At 38.5% G+C, this 14153-nt stretch overlaps 1 protein-coding gene across 2 annotated transcripts in view; it reads right to left on the bottom strand.

Annotated features, from left to right (window-relative positions):
• The window catches only part of NAA16 (N-alpha-acetyltransferase 16, NatA auxiliary subunit), a 65511-nt gene that overhangs the window by 41013 nt on the left and 10345 nt on the right, over nucleotides 1-14153 (bottom strand). For both annotated transcript variants that reach the window (XM_048932738.1, XM_048932749.1), the window contains exons 2-5: nucleotides 12380-12464; nucleotides 9523-9627; nucleotides 5035-5192; nucleotides 3606-3740 (exon numbers count right to left, since the gene is read on the bottom strand). In XM_048932738.1, the coding sequence (XP_048788695.1) occupies nucleotides 3606-3740; nucleotides 5035-5192; nucleotides 9523-9627; nucleotides 12380-12464 (483 nt within the window). The remainder of the gene's footprint in view (nucleotides 1-3605; nucleotides 3741-5034; nucleotides 5193-9522; nucleotides 9628-12379; nucleotides 12465-14153) is intronic.

Here is a 14153-nt window from a genome sequence, read left to right as displayed (position 1 = left end):
TCTTGTGCATCTGGCTAATTTACAACTTCCAGACGGCAAGCAGCATTGATCTAGATCTTGAAAGACTAAGACAGAAAATTCACCATTCTTAATGTTAACTTAACCACTAGAATTAAACTGTCACTGATGGAAAGTGATTTATCATTCAAATTTGTTCAGCCTCCAGCCACTATTTGTCCTTGGTTTTCTCCTTTCTCAGTAACCTCCCTGATTATCATTCTTCCCTCAAAATCCCCCCAAATCAGTACAGACCAGAATCACCTTTTTTTTTCCCCCTGCTTGCAGGAAACCAATGGGGTCTCCACCTTTCATCAAACAGCATTTTCTCTAGTGCTCTCATCTTTCCCTATAGCTTTTTATTTTCTAATATCATCAGAAAGCCATGATCTCCCAGTAATCAGACCTCAATAGAGCAAACCCCTGTTTCTTCTCAGAAATGAAGGTCTTTCCTGCTTATCACCCAGAAGCAAGCACTGAGAGACGATTTTACAGTAAACTAAGCCAACCCAACCATAGCCTGGATCAACAGAGGCAGTCCACTTCCCTCCATTATTTCCCTTCCTTTTCCCCTCTCACCTCACAGTTCAGCCAATGACTCCTTCTAAAAAGTGATTACATCTCTGTCTTTTTGCTTCCTGAACCACACGAGCCAAACAGTGCTGCACAAAGAAGCAGTGGGAGCACACTGGACATCAGATTGCTGGTTTTGGCAATGGCTCGCAGTTAATCAGCTCTGTTATTCCATAATACTGCATCTTAACATATTCACTATCCATCTACAATCAGTAAAATGTCTGTTCCTTCATTTTCTTAGTTTTAGTGCTTGATTTTGGCTGCATTAACTCACATTTCAATGGACAAAGTCGCCTGAGTAATCCAAGGAAACGGCTATGATCACCAACATTGCTATTACTTATCAATTATTGTGACAGCAGTATTTCACATTTATTCCTTTTTTATTCATTAACAGAACTGGTAAACAGTATCAAACCTAACACAAATAGCCATAACACTCCTCTAAAACATCAGTCTGCCCATGACTGCCATTCACTAGTGACTTAGAAACCCTTCAGTTTCAAACACTGAATACCAGCACCATTTGAAAGTGATACACAATACTCCAAGTCGGTCACAAAAACACATCCGTTAGGCTCAAGTAAATACAAAGCGTGGGGCAAGGGGAGAGATTTATCAATTAAAGCTAACAAACACAATTCCTCAAATTCACAAGTATAGTGAGCTAAACCATTTTAAGCACACAACTTAAATATCCAGAGACTGCACCAGCAGCACACTTGGGAACTACAGAAGGGCCAATGTGTAGCAAAACTGAGCTGTGATTTTGCTAAGGCTCTCTTGAGTGCAGAGAACTTAAACTCTGCTCTATTCCAGCAGCTGGACTGTATGTGGGTTTGCACTTCTCAGAAAGCTTCTACAGCAAAGCACAAAAGCACAAGGCACAAAACGTTTTCTGTTTGCAAGACACATGGAAACTAATGTGGTCAACTGTAATGACGTAGAGGAGAAAACAGAATTCATCACATAACCATATCTATCAATCACAAAACACTTGACATAACTGATTTTCTACAAACTCACACTGTCCAGCACTTATGGTATATTTCTGTCCTCTAATGCCTGAACATCTGCTGTTGGTCTGGCAAGTATTATGCTAAGCAACAGTAAAAATAGTTCACGTTGCTTGTATTATTGAAGTATGAAGCTTTGTCTTATTTACTGACATTTCCCAAATCTTTCCAGTCTTCCAAAAAAAAAAAAAAAAATGGCAGCAGAATTACACATCTCAAGATTTATTCATTTTTTTCTTTTTCTTTTAAGGATTGTGATAAATTCCACAGACTCAACTGATTTAATATTATCTGTGGCAGATGGTATTCAAATCTGGCTTGGTTACTACACTGAAGAGTATATGGCCACGACTGCCCTCAGATAAACATATTTACACACAGTCTTTAAGAAAAGGCAACAGCATTAGCAGCATCACTTCCACTCTCTCCAGAGAGTCAAGACTAATTTTAAGTGCTCTTTGATATTAAGAAAGCCTCAACTTCTTACAATTTGTCATTTGCAGTTTTTACATCTATTATACATTATTTTTAATTACAAAATTCATTTCAACACTGAGCTCAGATAGGGCTCTGCTGATTCATTAGTGAGCCATAACTTCTTGGCTGTCAAACACCCAAAAAATGACCCAATTTTTATTTAAATAGATTATTTTCAGCTTTTATTCAACACTGGAATGACAGCTCTCCAGTAATATCAAGCTATGTATCCCTGGCATACAAAGCCTTCTACTTGACCATGATACATGATCAACACACAAACACTGGACTCTCTCCTAGCAACTGCTGATTTCCTTTTCCTAAGTTAGTCCACTTCTGGCAGCACAATGGGATCTCAAATGCATTTATCTCAGATCGGATGCCACATCTTTGTTAACACAAAACAACAACCACAATCTATAGATCAGGTAATATCTTAGCACCCGTGCAAGTTCTCAAAAAACATGGTTTTAATTTCTACATTACAGGTTAATCCACTGTTATCATTCATCCAACTCTGTTAATTCAAACTTTACAATTCCAAGTCACTAATAATAGAAATAAATCAAACCTCCTTTTAAAAAAAAAGAGTTTTACTCAGGAATCTTGGCATTGATTTATTCAAACAAGTTTCAGTAACACCAGATCTTTTGGGCTGCACCAGAAGAGGAGCTACGGGAAAGAAAGGTACAGACTCTTTAGCAGGGCCTGCAGTGATAGAACAAGGAGAAATGGCTTCAAGCTCAAAGAGCATAGATTTAGGTTAGATATAAGGAAAAAAATCTTTTACAGTGAGGGTAGTGAGGCACTGGAACAGGTTACCTAGTGATGTGGTTAACGTCCCAGCCCTGAAGACTTTCAAGATAAGGTTGGATCAGGCCCTGGGCAACCTGATCTATTTGTGGTGTCCCTGATCATTGCAGGGGAGCTACACTAGATGCCTTCAAAGGACCCTTCCAACTAAGGATTCTATGATCTTCTCAAACATAAGGCTTTCTATCTCTGTTTTCTTGCAACCCTGATACCAAGGACAAGTGAATAGCATACAGATGTACATAAAACAACAGCAGTTTCTTTTCCTGATATTTGTAGAGGTGCAATGAAATCCAGGTTATGGCAGAAGAGACAGAATGTGTGTGCACACATCCAATGTTAAATGGTGCTTTCTGAAGTTTTACCTACTATAATGAGACAAGATCAACAGTGGTTTTCTTTGGCTACAGGCCTCAGAGACATTAAGTTATTTCACATCAATCTACCTGACAGCTTACTGCCAGGGAACAAGTGATCCTGTATAATTTGCATCAGCTGCTAGCTCTTTGAGATATCTAAATGTTCAAAGGAAAAAGTTCCAGAAATAATAGAAATGTCTTCCTAATTCTTAAATGATTCATAATTTGGTTTCCCTAATTATGAAAAACTAATTCACAAAGTGGCTTGGGTTAGAAGAGACCTTAAAGATCATCTAGTTCCAGCTGCCAGTTCTTCAGATTCTCTCTTATCTGTAAAGAATTTCCTGAATAGAATAGCAAGTCTTACCTGTTGGGTTTTTCTAAACTCTTCAAGTAGTTTTAAGGCCATATCATAATCTTTAAGTAAGTGGTATGCAATTGCATATCCGATCCAGGAAGCTCGTTGTGTGGGGCGCAGCTGAAGTAACTGGTATCTCGTCTCCTTGAGTAAAAAGAAAGACATTAAAAAAAAACAGAGAGGTTAAGTTACTACATTATTACCACAAACTATCATATAAATCTACATTTTAAACATAGTCATGGCACAAAGAAAAAACAACACTATTTTTTGGTACATAAGAAGTGTCATTTTAAGAAGCCTCTCTTAGGGCCGGCCTTATTCCCAAAGCTAGAACACTGAAACCTCAGAGGTGTGTCATTAATAAACACTAGCTCACTGCCACTGGAAAAGCTGTCCCACCCTTCTCATGCCCAGGCACAAAGTCCTGCTACTTACATTAAGCACTGCTTCTCTAATCTCCCTTATTGAGCCGCGCCACAGCTTTAAGTCAGCTATCCACTCTTCCTCTATTTGAGAATTCAACATGATCAGTGAAGGAAACCACCTAATGCTAAAACCCACAGTCCAGTCCTCTAACACTTTGGCAGCCAAATACATTCAGCCACTTTGAAATCACTGACTCAGTTCTTACAGAAATTTAAAGCTGTTATTCATGATAAAATCTGTATTTGAATTCAAGAAAGCAATTAGCACAGGGCAAGTTTCCCACATACTCAATAAAACAGAGTGCATTTTACTGAAGGGAGAAGGAATCGCTATATAATAATGCTCTCAAAACAGAATAAAAGCAGTTTCATGATTCCATAAGTCATACCAGTACCCAAAATATTTTAACATCCTTTTTTTTCCTACTCTGCTTTGAAATATCATGACTGGCACAAGTTTCTACAGACTTTCAGAGTAACCTGGAATTATTTCTGTGTGATTCTGTGATTTGTTTTTTTGCAAAAGCCCTTCTTGTAGGTTAGGGATCATCTCTATCATAATTCCTTTGACTTAGAGATATTTCATTTCCTTGCTCATTTACAACATTTTAAAAAGTTCACTGGAGTGAGAATGTATTTCTCACAAGAAAACACCCTCAGTACTTACAACCAAAACATTGCTTGCAGTACCTTCCAGTAACACAATACATGTTAAGCTTTAGGTCTTATACTTTTTATTTTAGTAAAAAATGGTGGATAGCCTGAATTTTAAAAGGTGATTCACTAGTCAAGTTTTAAAGAGTAAACGTACTTCTGGGGGTGTGTTCTCAATAGAGAATAACAGAGCCCTACTGCAATTCATTTTCATACACAAACAAGAACTTAAAACACTTCCTACTTTGAAATATCAAAAACAAGTAGTAACAGAATGACTACCAATAAAAGAATTAAAAAATGGAACATAAGAGAATACAAACAGCAATAAATAGGAGTTTAAATAGAATACTTACTCTATATCCTTCTAAATCCCTCATTTGAATCTGCAACAGTGAGAGATCTCTCAGGATCTGCAGATTATCCTTATCCAACTTGAGTGCATTCCGGTAGCACTTGATGGCTTCATCGTATTTCTTATCAGAACGCTGCAAAAGACCATAGACGTGCCAACCTAATACATGTTAAGGAAGACACGTCCACAATTTACACAGAGTAACTACAGTGCATTGGTGTTACAGAACAAATAACTCTGCAGCTTCCTTGAAGATCAGTACCCTCGTAAATTAAGTTTGATTACTGCAATCAGACTTTACTGTCAGAAGTTAAATTGAACGGCTTCCAAATATGTAAAACACATCATAAAATCTTCCATTAAATCACATTCATAACATACCTCCCCACCAAACTTTGCTATACAGACTAAACAACTCAAAGTCTTAAAGGCACCCTAGAGAAGTATTGTTTAAAAGCACACTACTGTAACCAAAATGGGACTTTTCACCCCAAGAATTATCTCTGCCTACAAATACAACTGGTGCACAAGTTTTACCCTTCCATCCCTGCCAATCTGCAACCTTAGTGTCCAGATTTTACAGTAAGGGATAAAAACAGAGCTACCCTTTATTAATTGAGAAGAGGATATTTCAACATTTCTGGGCACTGAAGTATTTACCAGATTCACAGGATCTCAGACTTCCATCAGTGTATCATTTCACATTTCAATAGACTTCTCTCCCCAAGCATCTGTTTAAATAACTTTTTCTTAGGGAGAAAAAAAAAACAACAACAAACAACTGAAAAATTGGAAAGGTTTTGAATTAAAAACATGAAACCAAGTGGTACCATAGCAACACATTATCTATCCTGTGTGTTTACAACAGTTTCCTAGAGTTATATTAACAAAGATATTGCTTGATATACTACTTGCTACTTCAGGATATTAGTAGCTCATTGGGGCAGCACTAGTAAGTCTGCACTAGTAACTCAACACATTCAAATCAAAAGTGGCTCTTAAGTTCTCTCACGAGGCTCTCCAATGTGCTTCAGAACCAGCTGAATCCAGTTGGGAAGAGCTATAGGCATCCTTAACCCATTTTCAGTTTAAAAGACAAAAAGCTCACAGAGCTAACAGAGAAAAAAAAAACATTTAAGATGTCTCATTATACTGAGGTGAAAATGAAGCAACTGTTCCCCCTAAAGATGCTATTGTTTGGAAACTACTGAGAAAGCATAGCAAGAAAATTCAAAGCACTAACACGGACAAATAAGTAGAAAGGTAAGTTCCTCCTTACTTAGAAAGGCCTTAAGTTCTAGACATTAAGAAAGGCAGTTTGTAATTATGAATGACAAAGGACAAGTCTCCAAAAGTGTTTTAATAATCAACAGTCTGAAGGAAGCAGATAATGTACAAGCAAGAGATCCTGGCTTCTGTCCCTACTGGAACACGAGCCATTGACAAACTCAGTATTCATCCTTGAGCCTGCTAGCAGAGCTGCTGTTGCTGCCATAAGACTAAAAGGAACAAACAATTTTGGATACAGTGAGAGCAGCTGGCCTAATGCTGCAGCTACTGTCTATTGATGCTCCTTGTCTCTTAGAGACAAGTATTAAGGACATGGATCAGACTTAAATGCAGCCTCAAGCCTCCATATCAGCCTCAAGAACAAACTACTGATAGTTTAGATTCCTGCCCAGAGCAAGACCAATCAGTGCAAGAGAATTTGTAGCCTAATGAAGATAAGGCTTCAAGTAATTTATGGGGTATTGCTATTATTCCCAGATCCAAGTGGTGTTCCGTTTCAAATCTCCATTAACCACATTCCTTACAAAACAATCAAGTAAAGAAAGGCAAAAACTCCTTTGGAAATAGGTCTGCACAATGGCAGAAATCAAGCACAAGAAAATACAACAGCCAATATAGGCCAATAAAACACAACACTACTAAGAAATCATAGTAGACAGCTTGGGCCAGCCTTGCATGCATTCCCGTAGTGCACTGAAACAATAACACATCACTTCCTGATGCACTAAACACCAAAGTAAGCCTATAGCTCTGACCAACCATGATTGAAATTATATTCAAAATGGGTCAAAGCTCATCTGTAGCTCGACAACAAAATTTCACAGAATCACAGAATGGCCAGGGTTAGAAGGGACCTCAAGGATTATGAATCTCCACCCCCCTGCCACATGCAGGGCCACCAACCTCCACATTTAATGCTATCCCAGGCTGTCCAGGGCCCCATCCAATCTGGCCTTGAACACCTCCAGGGATGAGGCATCTACAGCCTCTTTGGGCAGCCTGTAATGTTTCCACATTTCTGAACAGTTTAGTTTTATTTTCCTCCAGAACCTCAAAGTGGGAAACTATGTGAAATGGCAGAGGAATTAAAACTTTCTTCCATTATTCCATAAACAAATCAGAACTCCAAGGTGACCAGTCATACTTTAATCATCATCTGCCATATGTTTTTAAAAAGTACAGAGGACAAAATACATCAAAAACACTTTCAAACATTACTGCTAGAAAATAAAATAGATAGATTGCTCCTCCTTGAAACCAGCTTCTCAAAAGACATGATTTTAGTGGCTAGTCCCAGCTTCTCTGTCTAATCAAACTGACAGGCATTAAGATGTCAGTGCTTCATTTCAGGGGGAATGTAAATATTATTTTAGAGATCTTCCCAAGCTCTGCTTAGGTGGTACGGAGCATCAGTTTATTATCAAGCTTCCATCAGAACATCAGGGCTGGTCATAAGCCCTTACAAATTATGCAGAACAGACCTTTATTATTAGAAAGCTAAGCCTCAAACTGAGTTTCTCATGGGACAGAATACAGTCTCTTCTCTTGACTTTGTACACACTGAAGTCTCACCATCAGAGGAAATATATTTGGGCAGTGACACTGTGATTGGCAGCTGCTCTTTTAAGCATGGTACTAAAAGACATTTCCCATTTCTTAATAACTTTCCCATTTCTTAATAAATTTCTTAATCGTAAGTTGACAACTGAAATACTGTGTCAAACTTCCCATATCTGTTGGAAATTGATTTGTTATTGGTAAGCTTTTGCTCAGTAGAAATGTAATTCTACAGGCAAATTGCTCAAGACATGAAGGGAAACTTTGGAGAGCTACATAACAGCTGAGTGCAAGAGGTGGTGGTATGCTTAGTGATAATGCTACGGATACAGCTTTAAAAAAAACAAAAGGAAAGGAGGTAAACAAGGGAATGCATACCTAAGTGGATTCAGATGGGTCTACACTACTTGAAGTCAGAATAAGAAAGAATACCTTGTGGTCATCTTGTGGTAAGAGAAATTCCAGAAGTCAGTAAAACAGTGAAAAACTCACAAGAACTCCCTTATGGAGTTGTTTGGTTTTTGTACAAGTACTTTGCCAGGAAGCATCTCTTTGGCTCCAACCCTTGAAATAAAACCCAATTCTTGCAGTGAGCCCTCCCAGCATTTGAAAACAAGGGTTCTACATGGTTTAAAGATAGTCTTGCAGGTAAGAATGGAGGTTGCAGATAAATCCCACACTGGAATTTTTGCTGGAAGAACAAAAACACTTCCTTAACTCAACCACATTATTTTGCTTCCCGACTTAATCTGTGAGAAGTCTTCCACAGAAGAAAGTTGCTTTGGTATTTCTGAGATGTTCAACCCTTTAGATTGGGAAAGTACAAGTTGTATTTGCTTGTTCTATGGGTTGTCCTCTCTCTACAAACTGAAGACTTCTCTGTGCTTAGAAGTGTTTCTTAGCCTTGTTATGTTTTCCCATAACCTCCAGCTTCCTGGGAGTTTAAAACAGGAGTAAACAGCAACTGCACTGTGATAACCACACAGCACTTCAAGTATGATTCCTAAGGACAATTTTATCTTTTTTATGGTTAAAAAAAGACAATTGGAAACTCATCCCTGAGTAAGCTTGATATGTGTGCAAATGTATACAGCAAAGCTGAAGTAGTCACCTGCCTGTGGCATGACAAAAGACAGCTACCCCCAAAACTACTGAGTATTTGGCATGTCTCTAAGTTGCAGATTTTTGGAAGATAAGCTGAGAAGAGAATGGCAGTCATCAAGCCAGTAGCCCCAAAATCACTACTCAAAATTCAGATTTCCAAATAACAAGTATATGTTTTCACAGTACCTCTAGACAAGATTTCTTACACTCTCATTAAGAAAGACAAACTCCAGAAATGAGCCACATTTTACACACAATTTCCTGCAGAAAGCAAGCACCCGTCATTGTGTAAGAAACTTAAACATGAAAGGCATTTTGTTTTTCTTAAAGATTCTGTATGATTGTATAAACGAAATAGAAGTTCTACTTGAAGTACTTGATTGCAAATTAACAATCATCACACACACCTCATTTCCAACTTCCTTTTATATGTAGACCACATTGTATACTTCAAAAGTAAAGGCTGATGCAGCACCAAAATCATGCACACAAGTGAGAAGAAAGCAAAAGAGATCAGGTTTTGTATTACAAAGGATACAGACGTGACTCTTTACATCATTACGGAGTCCTTTACGAACAAATTCATATGCTTCTTCCTTCTTCCCTAAACAGTTCAAAGTCAATCCTTTCATAGCCAGCGTCTCTGTAAGAAATATCATATACTTATGCTCTTGATTTCCCATATGCCAGTTTCACAATACAGATATCCTTTGAAGTTGCTACACAGTGAAGTTCCCCATTAAATGATAAATTTAGATCAGGATAGCTGCCTAGCACAGCTGAAGACCGTTATATGGAGGCATTTCCTTTCTTGAAACTGAGTTTGAAGTCTTTTGCAGAGCTTAATACAGATGTGACGAATGCAGACAACACAAATTTTATTCGCAAAAAATGCATTTATCTAAGTGAGTTAACAATTAGCTACAGCAGTTTTAAAGTGCTTTTCATTATATGTTAAGGTTTCACATAGGCAGAACAACAAATTATTTAGGTTGTGTCACACCATAAGAAACAAAAATCTTTGTCACAGTCTGTTTATTTACTGCAGATTGCCTCAAAATCATAAGTTAAGAGGACCATTTTTCCTGCTATAGCACTTGGGAGAAGAAAGTCTCTCTAAGTAGGATTTTAATCAGTACTCTGAGAAGCAAAAGATTCCAAATACGTTGATATGACTATCGCTCTTCTTCCTCCGTCCTTCAAGTAACACTGAAAAACAAGCTGTATGTAAGCATGTGCTGTGCCAGAAAGCTGTTGCAAATTCGTGGGTGGTTTCTTTTAGATCATCTTCCCTACTAAATAGGAGACCGCTTATTTTTGCCCACTGCCAGACAACAGTTTCATTTTCATCCAAGTATTCCATTTTCCCTCAAACTACAAAGCTTGTTAATGGAAAGGGCTTGTGATCAAGTTTAGTTGTAACACTCACTTTAACTTCATTAGTAGACCTGTCTCCAGGTGTACTTTTAAAGAAGTGAACAATTATTCAAAGACAACTTTTTTTTTTTTTTTTTTTTTTTAAACAGATTGCCCTATACCCATACTCTAAGTTAACCACTGAAAGACAGAATGATACCTTTCAGTAATATAAGGAAGGCTGAAAAAGCACATCTGTACTGTGTGAATCACAGAATTATAGAATGGTTTGGGTTGGAAGGGACCTTTAAGATCATCCAGCTCCAACCCCCTGCTGTAGGCAGGGACACCTCCCTCTACACCAGGTTGCTTAAAGCCCCATCCAGCCTGGCCTTGAATGCTTACAGGTGGGAGCATCCTCAGTCTCTCTGGGCAACCTGTTCCAGTGCCTCACCACCATCACAGTCAAGAATTTCTTCCTAATACCTACTCTAAATCTATTATTTTCCAATTTAAGACCATTTTCCCTCATCCTGTTGATACATGCCCTTGAACAAGTCCCTCCCCAGCTTTCCTGCAGGCCCCCTTCAGGTACTGGAAGGCTGCTATGAGATCTACTTGGAGCCTTCTCCTCTCCAGGCTGAACAGCCCCAGCTGTCTCAGCATGTCCTTATAGTGGAGGTGCTCCAGCCCTCTGATCATCTTTGTGGCCCTCATCTGGACCTGCACCAACAATTCCATGTCATTCTTGTGTTGGGGGCTCCAAAACTGGACACTATACTGCAGGTGGGGTCTCATGAGGACAAGCTACTGCTACCTGCCCGCACCAGGGAGATAGCTGTCCAGTCACAGCAATCCATGTTTATCACCTCACTCAATTCTTTATAATCCCTCATCTCTGAGGCTAAGTGTGACAACAGCACAGCTTCCCATCAGATCATTTCGCTGGCTTAGTTCTACTTCAGCTGTTCATTTCAGGCTTTGCTCCCAAGCTCCAAAGCCACTCATGGCTTAGAGCCCATGCAGTATGTGGACTGCCAAGGCAGCTAGCTGTTCTGAAGAAGTTTAAGACAGCAAGAGCAGAAAAGATACAGAAACACATAGTAGGAGGTTATAAAAGCACAAGTGCTAGCAGAGACAAGTGATGAGGTCTCAGAGGCAGAGACCACTCCCTAATTTTGAGACAACAAAAAATCTGTTCTTTTATCTCTAGGAAAGTAACGAAGACAACCAAGAAACACCAGGCACAGACGAAAGAATGACTAGTCAAACATTTTGCCAAGATTTGATGAGGTCAAACAGCAAAACAATTTTGACTCAGTACATGCACAGTCTGTGTTAAATTGCTCCAACAGCAGACAAACAAAAAATGCCTGTATCAAAAGTATTCCTTGAACCATGCAACAGATATCCTGTAATGCAGCAGCACTTGAGTATCTTAGTGAGGATTAAGTTCTGAGAGATGTAAATAGAACCAACACTTTCCTGTCCAATTTCCTGCAGTATTTATAGGAACAGGCCAGCCTTAACACCACAACTCTTACACTTCACTCTGTTTGTCTTAAGTAGCAATGTGATCTGCAGTACAAGAAATTCAAAATATCTAGTTGACAAAAAAAGAAAGATTTAATTCCTTAGCAAAATACCTTAGTGTAGTGCTCAAAAGAAGGTAGGGCTTGCAGTTAAATAGAGATGTAAGAAAAAAAATAAAACAGTACACACTCACATTCTAACCTGAAAATCTAGAAAAGCAAATTAAGTGGAAGCTTCACTCAAATGTGCTTCACTGAATCATTTGATCCTCATGCCACAGAATGTTCCTGACTATAAGCTAGTGTGGAAATTTGGTATGAATGTGCTACATTTGAAAAAAAAAAAAAAAAAAAAAAAAAAAAAAAAAAAAAAAAAATCAAGAGTATTATTCACTTGCAAGGACAGAACAAAACTCAGTGACAGGCTGCATTCTCTCTCAACAGTACAGAACAGAATGACTAAAACTCAGGACAAGAAAAACAAAAACTTGTGAGTTGAGCAGTTACCTCCATGTTCAGCAAATTTGGGGTTAGAAAGGATCATCTTGCAGAACTTGAGTCCATTTTTGTACTGCTTTTGTTCATAGCATTTCTGGAGGGAAAAAAAAAAAAAAAAGAGGTGAATTACACACTGAAAGGCATTTAAATAATATCTTAACATACTACTACAAATGCAGTAGTAAGTTCAGTGAGGTAATGAGGTCACAAACAAGCTCTAGTTGAATATGACTATCCACAACACAATACCTTTTTTCCAGGATTCAGAACAATATCTGCCTTCATTTACATGCAGCCAGTGCTCTGCCTCATGGTCTCCACTGAAACTGAACTGCTGGTACCAAGTTAGCTATTCCTTTTCAACAGAAACAGGAAAGGCAAAGAGGAGTGCTTGCACTTTGATGAAGAAATTCTTAAAATGGAGAGCCAAGTTACAGATCTTGACTCCACAGAACTTTTGAGAAGAGTCACACACAAAGAATCCAAACACTTCTTTCAATATCTTATTTCCCCAGCTTAGCAACCTCTCTGAGTGAGATCTCAGAAAGAAACCTTTGGTTGTCACTAATCTAGACTTTGGGGAAGAAGAGAAAAAGCCATGCAGCAGGACAGACCTGCTGTCACCTCTAAAGAGAGGCATACAGAGAACTTACCTGGGGATTAAAATATTTAACCAGTAGTTGGAATAGCACAACTAAAGGCTACTTTTACCTTTGCTGTAGGGTACTTTGTAACCTACAGTTACATAAACTGACAAATAATTCCACAGTGGAAATGAGAAAAAATACACTACTTCAGTTCCTCTTATTCTAAGCAAGGACACTGCCTCACAATAATGAGTCAATGAGATTTTAGTCATTTAGATCACTACAGCTGATCACTGTGTAAGCCGGTTAAAAGCATGCTTATATCAGTAAGCATGAAAGTGAATTAAGGTCAGCTAAGTTATACTCATGATTTCTTAAGTTGGAAGAAAAAAAACCTCAACAGGCTGAACTTGGCACCATTCTGTTAATAAGGTGTATTGTCCTGCTCCAATTTAGACAGGAGAAGTTACGTAAGATCAGTTACATACTTTAGATCTTTAATTGTCTGTAAAGGACCTCTCCCATTCCACCAGCCTTCCAGCACAGAGAGAAAGAAAAAAGATATACGTAAAGTAAATGCATTGTGCAGTAACTCCTTTGGAGTCAGAATCCACCATACTACTTCTCAAGGTACAGGCAATAAAAAAAAGCATGCCTAAGCTTACTTTGGTAATGAGCTGAGATGCTAAACACAAGTCCTCCCCAAGTCTGCGTGAAGGGACTTCGCTGCAATCAGTTTTTAGACTTAGCTGTCTGAAATTCAAGACAGTTGTAGTTTACTATAATTAAGTGGAAACTAAATCATGCAATAACTTCGACAGGCAGAAACCTTCAGAGGTCACCTAAATCGCCTCTCAAGGCAAAGGTGGGCTCACTTGGCATTCGATCAGGTTTTTCTGCCTGGCTGACTTCTGGCAGGATGGCCATGGAGTTCCCATCAGAGGCAAATGATGATACGATGGCAATTCGCATTTAAACAACAGCAAAATCACTCTGAGATCTTTTAAGCTAAGAAACCAGTTTCCAAATCATTATTTGAAATAACCCAGGCTGCAGCAAACTTTCAAGTCCCCTCATGGGACTTTTGTTCCTTTTTTCTCAACATAAAATGTTTAGTCTCTTTTATAAAGACTCGTAAGAAAATATCAGCAATGCTTTAAGTAATGCTTTCTGAAGTTATTCAGGTATACCTAAAA

This window comes from Lagopus muta, chromosome 1 (assembly GCF_023343835.1).
Source record: "Lagopus muta isolate bLagMut1 chromosome 1, bLagMut1 primary, whole genome shotgun sequence".
NCBI classification, from domain to species: Eukaryota; Metazoa; Chordata; class Aves; order Galliformes; family Phasianidae; genus Lagopus; species Lagopus muta.
This window is presented reverse-complemented; position numbering and strand designations above follow the sequence as displayed.